This window comes from Salmo trutta, chromosome 13, assembly GCF_901001165.1.
Source record: "Salmo trutta chromosome 13, fSalTru1.1, whole genome shotgun sequence".
NCBI lineage: Eukaryota > Metazoa > Chordata > Actinopteri > Salmoniformes > Salmonidae > Salmo > Salmo trutta.
In genome coordinates this window covers 57,640,711-57,653,704 of record NC_042969.1, presented here as the reverse complement: position 1 = coordinate 57,653,704, position 12,994 = coordinate 57,640,711, and the positions used below count along the sequence as shown (strand labels likewise).

The 12,994-nt window shown below is 45.4% G+C and overlaps 1 protein-coding gene across 11 annotated transcripts in view; it reads right to left on the bottom strand.

Moving 5' to 3' along the window:
• Positions 1–615: 615 nt before the first annotated feature.
• The window catches only part of LOC115206143 (E3 ubiquitin-protein ligase TRIP12), a 51,828-nt gene continuing 39,449 nt past the window's right edge, over positions 616–12,994 (bottom strand). For 10 of the 11 annotated variants that reach the window (XM_029772783.1, XM_029772779.1, XM_029772781.1 and 7 more), the window contains 17 exons: positions 12,227–12,378; positions 11,859–12,016; positions 11,556–11,629; positions 11,224–11,423; positions 10,844–10,971; positions 8,295–8,446; positions 7,693–7,835; positions 5,058–5,214; positions 4,754–4,852; positions 4,424–4,538; positions 3,979–4,133; positions 3,551–3,715; positions 3,001–3,165; positions 2,778–2,891; positions 2,576–2,670; positions 2,387–2,490; positions 1,827–2,023 (listed from right to left, as the gene is read on the bottom strand). In XM_029772783.1, the coding sequence (XP_029628643.1) occupies positions 1,827–2,023; positions 2,387–2,490; positions 2,576–2,670; positions 2,778–2,891; positions 3,001–3,165; positions 3,551–3,715; positions 3,979–4,133; positions 4,424–4,538; positions 4,754–4,852; positions 5,058–5,214; positions 7,693–7,835; positions 8,295–8,446; positions 10,844–10,971; positions 11,224–11,423; positions 11,556–11,629; positions 11,859–12,016; positions 12,227–12,378 (2,373 nt within the window). Of the gene's footprint in view, positions 2,024–2,386; positions 2,491–2,575; positions 2,671–2,777; positions 2,892–3,000; positions 3,166–3,550; positions 3,716–3,978; positions 4,134–4,423; positions 4,539–4,753; positions 4,853–5,057; positions 5,215–7,692; positions 7,836–8,294; positions 8,447–10,843; positions 10,972–11,223; positions 11,424–11,555; positions 11,630–11,858; positions 12,017–12,226; positions 12,379–12,994 lie in introns of all 11 variants that reach the window. The other variant, XM_029772777.1, reaches the window with a different exon arrangement.

Here is a 12,994-nt window from a genome sequence, read left to right as displayed (position 1 = left end):
TTTATAAGGGAAGATGTTAAACAGCCTCCTTGGGTAGGAAAGGAAAACAAATTCCTCCAGAGGTGACATTCAAGACTGTGCCTGTCCCCTAGCATCTCCCTGGCCGTGACCCTACTCTGAGGGTGTCTCAGAGAAAGTTGAGATAAGCAAAAAACACATTTCCAATTCACACTATTAGTACACACTTTTACATATATAAATAGGACAAATAAGCACCACCAAACTATACATCTCAGTTGTCGTGTCCAATTCCATATCCCTCTCAGAACATTAACAATGGTTCTAAAAAAAAGAGTGATGAGTTCTTTAAAATGAATCGGTCCTTTCAAAGTAAATTGTGGTGTTTACTTAAATCCACTCAGCTGATACATTAGGGCTTTGTCCACCACTCACGGAAACATCAATCCTTCAAGTACTACTCTTAATAAACCATGACATCTAAATTGGTAGGGTCTGTCGTAATCAGCTGTTCATATAAAATATATAATCAGGTATGGTTTTTAATCAAGCAACTCCTACTCCCATTGATCACCTCTAGGATTATATCTGTCAGTCAAAACCACAGAATGGAGGATAAAACAAACAGGAGGATGGATTAAATAAAGACAACACAGATGAGTCAAACAGTTACTTTATTTTATGTTCAGGTAAAAACATGAACCTGATGCAGTAAATTATTGCAGATCTTAGAAACCAGCACATGAACGATTGGGCCAGGAGAGCATAGAGTGGGGCCCTCCCCTGGCCACAGACTGCAGGTGCACACCACGGTTTGTTCCAAGCCAGCAGCCAAAAAATTAACTACAGCAAGAAAAAAAATAGAAAATTAAAAAAAGGTAAAGCAGACATCCACCTCAAACCGGGCGTGAAACTGCATATAAACTCTTATTCCATAAATGAACTTGAAATGCTAATCTGGCCATGAAATGAGTCCAGCCAAATGTGTGCGCTCAGCTACAACAGGGATTGGGGGTGGCGGCTCGGAGCAAGGCCTAGCCAATCAGTCTTCCCAGAGGGCACTCCCTCAGGGTCCAGCTGAGACACACTACTACTCCATCAAAGTGAGGGCAAAAATAAAAGTTTACTTATCCAACACATTGGATAACTCTTATAACATTTGAGCTGAAGCTCTTTGTAATTGTAGGGCAGAACACAATTTCAATTTAGGAAAAAAATAGAGTAGGTACTACGCTCTTATCACTACCCGCAGTCAACCAACTGCAACTCTCGCTTCCAAAAAATGTATAAGCAAAAACACAGAGGGGGAAAAGCAGAACCAAAATGGGGCCGTATAATACACGAGAACAGAATGCAAACAGACAAACTGAAGGGGAAAGGAGACACGAGAACAAAGAGCTATTCTATCAAATGTGTAGAATGAGCAAAGTCTGCAAATTTTTCTGTACAAATTATCTTTGGAGCTAAAGTGAACCTAGCTTGCTCAATGGACCTCCCCTCCCCACCACAGTGATGTCATTCACCACTCTGGAGAAGAAACATCCCTTTAAATATCACACAGCAATGCATTTAAAATGTCACCCACATTTTTTTCTTTTTTCTTTTTAAACATTACTCAACTACTGATATAATTTTTTCGCAGTTTTATTTATTTTTTGTTCTGCGAGTCATGTAACGCCTTTGTAGGAGAGACAGGGGCAGCAAATATATATCAAGTCCTTTTTTAAATTTCTGCAAGCTGCGTTCTCTAACAAGAAGGCTGTACACATTTTGCCTTGATGTAGGTGATTACAAAAAGAAAAAACTAGAAGGAAGTCATGATTACGTCGGTTTGCTGTAGAAGGCATTTTGAATGGGAGACCGCGAGATCAGGACAGGTGGAAGGACTGCTGGCCCTCTCGGGCTGCAATCAACAGTTTCTTGCGCATGATCTCGATGCTGGAGTAGTCGGGCAGCTTCAGGTAGTTGACGCAGGTCATAACCGAGGGCAGGAAGTCGTCCGGGTTCTCCGTTGACTCAAAAGTCTTCCGCACAATGGTCAGCGGTGGGTTCAGACTACGGAAACCTGGAGGAGAGAGGTGTCATGCTCAGAACAAAACTGAGCAATGGTTGGATTCGTCTGTCTACATACTTAATATACCTTTTGCCTCATCCCATTCTCTGTCCTTGAGGTCTATGGGGTTAATGCGTATTTGTGTGGGTTTCCAGTAGGGTGAGCGGTGTTCTGTTCATGTTTTTACTAAGTACATGAGGGCGCGACATGACTGCAGCCTCAGTTAAAATGCTTCGCAGTCAGAAAAAATGTCACCCAAAGTATGGGCTTGTTCAAGCCTCAAAATCAGAGAACGGGGCCACATATCTTCGAGGCACAACAATTCTTCAAGTGTGGATGGTGAGTGAGTGTGTGTAGGTATCCATGACCACTCACCTCCAACAGGCAGTCTGGGGCTTCCTGTGACAAACTGCAGGAAGAGTCTCTGCTGCTCTGCGTCAAAACTGCTGAGCACATCAAACAGGAACCTAACAGCACGACTGTGGAGAGAAACAGACAACACATCAAACCACTGCACTCTGACAAGTCCTAAACATGACACTCAATGTAGGTCTGGTCGCTGACCTGTCATGTGTGTAGCCGTGGTCGGGACGACAGCATTCCATCAGGGTCTTGACGTCCCAGGTCTCGGACTTGCTGCCACAAAGCAGCTGATCCAACTACAGGCGGATGGGAGAGCACAGAGGGGGTTAGCAATGTGACCCTGAAGACAAACAGAACAGCGAAATAAAGTTGTTTCTTGGGAATAGCGATAAGCAGTACTCACCTCTTCAGGGTAGAAATACTGCAAGTGATGCAGGGGGAAGACCGACTCGAACCCTTCCCTGAAAGACTCAAACTGCCGGGACACGCCTTCGTTCATCGTCCAGTAGACCACCAGCTGTGGAAAGAAGAGGACCAATGGTTAGGTGGTGTGTGGAGAGTCTATATGTAGGAGCGCTGTGTGTATAACGTCTACGTGCATATAGGTGTGTGTGCGAGCTACCCACCCTGAGGTACTCCTCCAGGTTGTAGATGGTGACAGGGACGTCCTTGCCCCCCTTCTTCAGCTCAATGTTGGGGAAACCAGGCAGGGTGAAGTCCAGGCCCAGGTCCTCCACAGAGCAGCCGTTCATGTTGAGACTCTCCAGAGCCTGCTGCAGGGTCTCCCTCGTCTAGGAGACACACACAGAGGAAACAGGCCTTTTATTAATATGGAGAACATAACATGGAGGAGCATCAGCAATCTGATAGAGAGGGGCCATACTGGTTGAACTCAGAAGTTAGGCTAGCAAAACATCACTGACACTTGAGTAAAGCTGAAAATTCTGACACGCATGAACTTATGTGCGGACTGCGAAGCCCTTTGCTCAGTGCGTGCTGAGGAGTCACAAAGGGGATGTCTAGTGAAGTGTAAATCTAGCCTTACTATAGCTACCACTATGAACGCCATCTCTGAGAAAGACCTCTGTTAGACCGTCAAAGTTCTCATTTCCCAAGACAAATTGTAATGACTGAGGTTAGCTGCGTTTGGGGAGGTTGTGTATATCGGGGACTGACCTGGGAGAGGTCATGCTCCAGCCTCTTCTTCTGGCGGATGATATCCTCCAGGTGCTGGATGGACTTGGCCACTCCCGGGTCGATGTTGACCAGGTCGTGGGAGCTGATGGATGTCTCGTGCCGCAGCATCCACTTGTAGAAGGGCAGCCCCAGGGGCAGGTCCAGCTGGAAGGGAGTGGAGAGGAGACAGAGGTGTTAGGTCAGCAGAGGGCTCCCCACTGAGAGGTTCTGGTGAACGTAAAACTCTGCTTGAAAGGTGAGAGCATGTATGAGGGGAGTTACATCACCCAACTTTATTCCTGCAAACCCAGCAAACGGGGCTTAAGTCAAGTAATGCAAGTGTAAAAACCGCTCCAATAGGACTAAATAGGTCTAGAAGCATTGGCATTGGAGACAGGTCCAAGGTACAACAAAGTGGTACGGTTTACCAGTCTGAAGTCCATTATGGCCTTGGCCATCAGCTTGCCCAGGAAGCGGAACTTCATCTTGATTTTGGCGATGTGCGCCGGTTTGGTTGTCCTGCCGAAGGGAACGGCAAACAGCCCTCGGGAGCTGAACATGTACTTGGTCCCTTCTTGGCTTCCTGGGAGAGAGAAAAATCAAGATAGTGAAGAGAGGAGATTTAGGGAGAGGAATAGTTGTTCCAATGTGGGTGTCAAAGCCAAGTCCTCTTCAGGAGCCCATTTCTCAGAAAGATGTGACTAAACAGTTACCTAGGCGCATTTTGGAAAATATTAGGAGAGCCTTTACATCTAAAATAAATCAAATTTCTGTACAGTAGTTTATTTGTTACAGAAATCACTACTAAAACATTTTTAGGAGTTCCTATTTAGAGACAAATCTATTCCCCAGAGGGTTGGAGTAGAAAGTTACCTTTGGGGTTGGACAGGGTGACCTCCTCACCCCGCCACAGCCCGAGGTCGGCCCTCTGCAGCTCCTGGGAGACCAGGGCGTAGAACTCCAGGGTGGGACCCAGCCCTGTGCCCACCTGACAGAAGGACAGGGGGGAAAAAGGGAGAGTGAGAGACCGAGTAAGAGGAGAGAGAAAAGGAAAAGAGATGAACTTTATCCAATAAGTCTAGGGTCATGTTCAAAATGTACTCCCACAAATGACACGGTATCTTAGTTTTTATGAGAGGGACAAACTCAAAATGGTGGTGATTGAAGTGCCCTGTAATGAGGGTGTGAATGCGTATACTGTACCTCGTTCTCATACTGGATCTCCAGCATGGCTCTGGAGCTGCCGAGGTCCTGCATCACTGACTCCGCCTGCTTCAGCAGCTCCTCACGGTTTATCGTTCGCTGGAGACGAGCAGAAAGGAAGAATTAGTGACAAGACAAACAGGAGTCGGCAGGATACAAAAAGCAGATGAACTGGCTGGATAATTGTAATTGGGGACATCCACTCTTCTTGGCTACACTTGAACCTATTCCAGAAAGGCATTTTAAATGCATGCATTGAGCTGATTGTGACATTACACCAACATCATTCTAACATATTCAACACCTTTTTCCTGTCGAGGCGGGGCGCCACACGGCTGTCCTGAGAATCTGATTGGTTGATCTCGGGGTTGGTGTCGAGGAGGCGCTGCATGGCCCGGTCACGGTCAAACGCTGTTACATAGAAGAGCATCTGCCGTGTGTCGAACGGGAAGAAGAAGGGACTGGGGAGGAGGGAGAGTGAACGAAATAGTTGGTCAAAATACATGGCATATACACACACACACACCAGCCAGTTTATTAGGTACAAAAATAAACAACGCAACAGTGTTGGTCTCATGTTCATGAGCTGAAAATAAAAAATACCCCAAAATGGTTGCATCTGTATTCCCAGACATGTGAAATCAATAGATTAGGGCCTAATGCATTTCTCAATTGACTGATTTCCTTATATGAATTGTAACTCTTTGAAATTGCTGCATGTTGCTGTTACATTTTTTATTCAGTGTAGTACCGGGTCGGACCACCCATAGCCTCCAGAACTGCCTGAATTCTACAAGGTGAAACGTTCTACAGACATGTTGGTCCATGCTGATGTAATAGCATCATGCAGTTACAGCAGATTAGATGGCGATACATTCATGCAGCGCTCAGCCGTTCCATCTCATCCTAAATTGGATTGAGGTCAGGGGACTGCGCAGGCCACTCAAGAAAACTGAACTTGCTGTCATGTTACATGCTATTACACTCCACAATTGTCCATTGTTGATGATCGCGTGGCCACTGGAGCCGCTTCTTGTTTTTTTGCAGACAGGAGTGGAACCTGGTGTGGTCGTCTGCTGCAATAGCCCATCCGTGACAAGGATCTACGAGTTGTGCATTGTGAGATGCCGTTCTGCGCTGTTATTGGTCCGTTCGTGGCCCGCCTGTTAGTTTGCACAATTCTTGCCCTTCTCCTTCAACCTCTCGCATCAGGTTTTCGCCCACAGGAAAGCCGCTGACAATGTTTTTTGTTTGTCACACCATTCTCAGTAAACCCTAGACAAGGACGTGTGTGTGAAAAGCCCAGGAGTGCGGGAGTTTGAGATATTGAATCGGCGCACCTGGTGCAGACGATCGTACCACGCTCAGTCGTTTAGGTCACTCGTTTTGCCCATTATAACATTCAACCGAACCGTAACTGAAAGCCTCGATGCCTTCTTTACATACATACAGTGCATTCAGAAAGTATTCAGACCCCTTGACTTTTCCCACATTTTGTTACGTTACAGCCTTATTCTAAAATGTATTACATCGTTTTTTCCCCCCTTCAACAATCTTCACACAATACCTCATAATGACAAAGCAAAAACAGGCTTAAAAATTTTAGCGAATGTATTAAAAATTACAAACTGAAATATTACATCTCCAGGGATGTTCAATCGGGTTCAAGTCAGGGCTCTGGCTGGGCCACTCAAGGACATTCAGAGACTTGTCCCGAAGCCACTCCTGCGTTGTCTTGGCTGTGTGCTTAGGGTCGTTGTCCTGCTGGATGGTGAACCTTCACCCCAGTCTGAGGTCCTAAGCACTCTGGAGCAGGTTTTCATCAAGGATCTCTGTACTTTGCTCTGTTCATCTTTCCCTCAAACCTGACTAGTCTCCCAGTCCCTGCCGCTGAATAACATCCCCACAGCACGATGCTGCCACCACCACTACCATAAAGGCCTGATTGGTGGAGTGCTGCAGAGATGGTTATCCTTCTGGAAGGTTCTCCCATCCCCACAGAGGAACTCTGAAGTGCTGTCAGTGACCACTGGGTTCTTGGTCACCTCCCTGACTAAGGCCCTTCTCCCCTGATTGCTCAGTTTGGCCGGCCAGCCAGCTCCAGGAAGAGTCTTGGTAGTTCCAAACTTCTTCCATTTAAGAATGATGGAGGCCAGTGTTCTCGGGGCTTTCAATGCTGTAGAAATATTTTGGTACCCTTCCCCAGATCTATGCCTAGACACAATCCTGTCTCGGAGCTCTATGGACAATTCCTTCGATCTCATGGCTTGGTTTTTGCTTAGACATGCACTGTCAACTGTGGGACCTTGTATAGACAGGTGTGTGCCTTTCCAAATCATGTCCAATCAATTGAATTTACCACTCCAAATCAAGTTGTAGAAGCATCTCAAGGAAGATCAACGGAAACAGGACACACCTGAGCTCAATTTCGAGTCTCATAGCAAAGGGTCTGAATACTTATGTAAATAAGTTAGCGTTTTCTTTTATAAATTTGCAAAAATTTCAAAAATATCTGTTTTTGCCTTGTCATTATGGGGTACTGTGTGTAGATTCATTGTTTATTTAATCAATTTTAGAACAAGGCTGTAACTTAAAATGTGGAAAAAGTCAAGGGGTCCGAATACTTTCTGAATGCATTGTAGCTAGCCATGTGACTGGATCAATTTTAGTGGAAGGTGTGTAGTACCTAATAAACTAGTGTGTGTGTACACACACAGTTCCTTGTGTGGGGGTTAATCTTGTGCCTATAAGAGAAAATTGGAATTTACTTCCTGATTTGAAATTGTCCCCAAGCCTGGTCTAGACATGCAGTTTGAGGACATTGCATTACTGAATACTAGGCCAGTAATGCCTAGTATTCAAAAGCAAAAGCTAGGCAGCTTTCTTTGTGTTCTGAACCAGTGGGTGTTTATGAGCTGGAAAGTAGTCTGATGAGTTACCAGGTCTTGCCGAGCTCTGTGAGCCAGGTGGGGATGTTGCCGGTCATGATGACCAGAGGGTCCTGCAGCTGTCGATTGGCCTTGGCAGTCAGCTTACTGTTGATGAACTCACTGGTGGGGATGATCTCCTTAGACACAGCATTCTGAAAAAAACAACAACCTCAGTCGACTGGAACTACAACAACGCAGTGCCTCTGCCCCTCTGACACAAAGGGAGGCAGACACAGGCTGCTAGGTATTGTTTGAATGAAAAAAATAAGACAGTTATTTGGGGCTACTGTGTGCACTAAGAGGTCTCTCTAGCAAGCAGACAGTTATAGTGATGGTACACTGTGTTTGACCCCCTATAAGCCCACTAAGACAATGAAAACATTTTTAGCATTAAGTAGATCATGTATGACACAGACAGTGGAATCTGATGGAGGCAGACCTACAGGTTGTGTCCCAAATGGCAATTTGTTCCCAACATGGTGGACTGGTTAAAAGTAGCGCACTACAAAAGGTTACAGGGTGCTATGTGAGATTGGACCAGTATGTTGTTGAGTTAGTGAAGTTTGAGCCAGTATGTGCAGGGTGGAAGGAGGATAGGACAGGCTACTCACGTCGTACAGGTAGAACCAGTAACTACTAATGGAGTGCAGCACCCTGAGCAGCAGGTTGACGTCCAGAGACGGGTCGTCGAAGGTGATGCTCTCCGGGGGCTCCGACATAAGGTACATCTCCAAGGGGCTGGCCACGCTGGGACACACGCCGTCTGGGAGGGGAGAGACAGCAAGTCAGGGTCATATTCATTAGTGCACACAGTAGCAAAAAAACTGTTTGTAATGGACAACAAAAACAAGCATTTCTTATTGAGCAACGGCAGGTAGTCCCTTCCTGTTACAGTCATTTTCTTACGTTTTGTGCCCAATGAATACGACCCAGATATGTAGTAACTAAACTGACATGGTAAAATGTTTAGTATGAGATAAGGACATGAATGGTCAGATTTAGTGTAGGTGATAGAATGGTCAGATCTATAGCGTGCACTACTTTCAAAGTAATACGGTGTAGAGAATAGACTGAAAGCCCTTTGGCCAGGGGGTTGGCGCAAAAGCACTTTGGGACAACTGCTGATATAAAAATACATTTGATTAAACAGCCAATATCTGTGGGTTTGTGTTAACAGGTCATCACAGGTCACATGTATTGATGGTAAAAAAAAGTCAATTGACCATTCGATAAGCCCTGCCCCAGAATTTTGGGCATGCTGATGGATAGCAAGCGTAGTCAGACACCTCAGACAAGCTCACGTTTCAAACCCTTGGAAGCCATGGATGGCTATGGCAAAAAGAGTATAAAAAAATATATTGTTTAATTGTGCTTCCGAGTGGAGCAGCGGTCTAAGGCACGGCATCTTAGTGCAAGAGGCGTCATTATAGTACCTGGTTCGAATCCGGGCTGTATCACATACAGCCGTGATTGGGAGTCCCATAGGGCGGCTCACAATTGGCCCAGCCTCATCCGGGTGCGGCCGGAGAAGGCTGTCATTGTAAATAAGAATTTGTTCTTAACTGACTTTCCCAGTTAAAAAAAAAAAAATATTGTCTAAATAATTGAACTGTGCACCAGGGTACATGCCACTATGATACATTAAATAAAGCCTGTTGGAAGTGTTTTTCAAATCCAAAATTATACTGTGGTTGTTAGCTAGCAACGTACGAGACCATTCCGAGGAGCAGAAGTTAATTATTTATTTGCACCAATCTCCGACAGTGTAATTACACGGATCAGAACTATATAGTGCCAAAAGTGTTTATGGGGGGGGGTGTCTCCTCTTGAATATATAGTGGTTTCCTTTAAATGTATTCATTGCGTACAGACACTTTAGCAGGTGTTTAAAGACAATGTTACATATAGGGTTAATATAAATGGTTCTCTCCAAATGCATGTTAGCTAGCTAAATTGGCTATATTCGAAATATAGTGCTCATCTGCTGTCGACAATAGCAAACGATTTGATAGCACCAAAAGTGGTTACCAACTTTCACAGCACGCACAGTGCATTCATAGCCATCTGGTGGCTAGCCATACTACAACCTTAATTTGACAGGTTCCGTGTAATGACCACAACATTGCCAAGAGTCTCCCGATTAGGGGTAAACAAGGGGTAAACTGTAAACTGTCTCATTTCATTGAGCAGTAACCTCTAAAAGTATAAGCTGGGGGTGGGTTGGTTCTACTATGCTAACATATGGAATGGTTATACCAAGGATCATTTAGTTATTCAACTAAGAAAAAATATTTAATATTGAATCTGGCCTTTACTACTAGAGACCATAGAAACGCATTGAGTAACATTCATAAATTGCCCCCCAAAAACTTGTCAAGATGTTTTGAAGTGTCTCTCCTATATCTAGGAGATAAGAAAGCTCAGGAAATATATTTTTGGGGACATTTAACCCCTTACTTTAGTTGCCACAAAACTACCTCCATACATTTGTATGGGTTACCATTTGACAAGTTCCATGACTCTTGTGGAAACGGAGAACATCTTTCCGCTACAGATGTTTTCGTGAGAAGACCGATTTTTGGGATGTCTCATGGTCTGACAAGCACCGCTGTAGATCGGCCACCGCAGATGCAGCCCAGGCCAAAAAACATCTAGCTTAAACTGACAGATTTTTAAATTATGTTACTTAGATTGACGCAAGGGTGCGTCAATAGCAACTTAAGAATTAAAAACAGTTTGAGCTCATTGTGAGGGGTTTTCTCCAGTGGTTTGAAAGGGGAATTGGGTTTCTCGCGAAAACGTTGACCGAGGTTGCAACAGTACCAACTAAGGTGGGGCGGGGCTTTGCGAAAGGTCCATTAACAACTTGTTTCAAGCAGGAGAAGCAGGTCAGATCAAATCTTATTCGTCACATGTGCCAAATACAACCATACAGTGAAATGCTGAATACAACAGACCTTACAGTGAAATGCTTACTTACGAGCCCCTAAGCAACAATGCAGTTTAAAAAAAATTACTTCCTCCCCACTGTAAATAGTACATTAGAGTTCCACTACAAAATACACGAGCAGAACTGGTCCTTCTCAGTCTCCAGGCCCGTAGACAACACAGACCCCCACCCCACCAGTCTAGGCCCAGAAGGAGTGGTGGTGGTTCCTACCGTGCCACAGCTCGTCCTGTTTCTTAGCGTTGCGGGGCGAGGTCTTGGTGGGGGCGGTCTGTGCCCGGCCCCTCTTCCCTCCCACCGCATCCTTAGTACCATCCTCATCGTCCCTCACTGGCTTATACCTGATGGGATATAGAGAGAGAGTGTAAATCATCACGGGGAAAGTGACGACATCACCATGTCAGTTAGTTGCATTCGTTCACCAACTCAGCCGCCTATAGGTGTGTGTGTGTGTGACGCATCTCAGGGACGGTGGCTATACTGCACAAGCCTAACAGCCACCCACTACAAAAATCAGTCCTTTGCGTTTGTTCACCAGTCCAGCCTATAGAGACTGGTGTGTGTGTGTGGCCAGCCAGCACAAAAGGGGATACCATATGGTGTGGGTTTTGGTCCAGATGCCAGCCCGCCCGAGCGGGTTGGCCTCGTCGTCCGTGGACTCTCTCTCCTCCTCGGACTGCAGGCTGAATTGCCGCACTGCCTGGTACACCGTCATGTTGTAGGGTAGAAGGTGGTCGCCGATGTAGAATTGTAGCCGGTGGCGCACGCTGCCAGAGTTCAGGAACTGGGCCGCCTGTACCGGGATAGACGGTCAAGTTAGGGTTGGAGGTAACAGAATAAGTTAAATGTGTGTGTGTGTGTGGGGGGGGGGGGGGGGTATTATCCAATATTGAGAATATTTTGCAAGGATATTGTAGCCATGTACCAGAGATTCGTCAATTTCATCATCTGAACCATCATCGTCACTGTCCTCATCCTCCTCTCTGATTCGTCCGTAACCTTTAGAGATAAGTCCCATTGAGCACGTCAGCATGTTACCCATTAATGTTAGCAATACAAGGAGACATTCTATTATGCCAACAGAGAAGGAAGAACAGAAATACTCTGGTAAGGAACATGAGAAAGTGGCCCAGTTGGGTGAAGATCATTTGTTGGTGACCTGTGTCCTCACAGAGTGAAAGGGCTTAAGTAAGTAACTCAACGCAAAGTGAGAGTTCCCAGTGCTTACCTCGGACGACCAGGTAACGTTCAATGGCCTGTACCAAGGCCAGGGGATCAATTTTCACCGGGCCCCCCTTCCACTGCTTCACATTGGTACAGTCCGGGTGCCTCTGCAGCTGACACTTGAGTTGGTGTGTGTTGAAGAACTTCAGGGCCTGAGACCCTCTGAAGGAGAGACACACACACCAGACAAAATCCCAATGATATAGAGGTAAATACTGGCAAGGCCCCTTCAGCTATACCCATAGACTTCAATAGGGCCAATGGGCATCACACGTTAATGAATGGACTAGTGAATGACTGACATTAAGAGAATGTTTGTGGAACAAAAGGAAGAAATTGAAGGAAGAGCTGGGACTAGGTAAATGAACTAACCTGCTCCCGTTGCCGTTGCCACTGGGGAAGTCGTGCACCTTGACAGGGAACTGCTCCATCTGGCTTAGGCAGTTGTTCATCTTGTGCACCAGTGACAGCAGGGGCCCATTCTCAGACGGCTCCAGTCGGCCTGCCGGCTCCATCCCCGGGATCTTGGAAGGGCAAAACACAGCAGGGACACGGTTCAAACATGCAAAGACTAGGGTCGCATTCATTACGGCACACCGTATAAAAATATTTTGCAACAGAAAATGAATATAAGCATTTATTATTGGACAAGTTTAGGTGGTTTCTCCTTTTGTCAGTTTTATTCCATTTGTTTCCTACCAGCTATAACCATTGTTGAACTCCACTGTTAAAAAAAAAAAAAAAGCTGACAAAGCATGGTTTAGCAGTCAATTGTGTCGCTGTATTTAGTGTTCAAATGGTTCTGGCACTAAACCATGAAAAGGAAAAACCCAAGGAGGCCGAGACTCAAAAATAACACACTTAATGTAATCCATGCTTGAAAAAAAATTATAATTGTATATAAAAAAAAAAAAACTATCCATACACAAAGATCTCATTTTGTGCACAAATTTGTTTACATCCCTGTTAGAGACAATTTCTCCTTTGCCAAGATAATGACAGGTATGGCATATCAAGGAGCTGATTAAACAGCATGACCATTACACAGGTGCACCTTGTGCTGGGAGAGAAAAAAGGAAAAAAAAGTGCAGTTTTGTCACAACACAATGCCACTGATGTCTCAAGTTGAGGGAGTGTGCA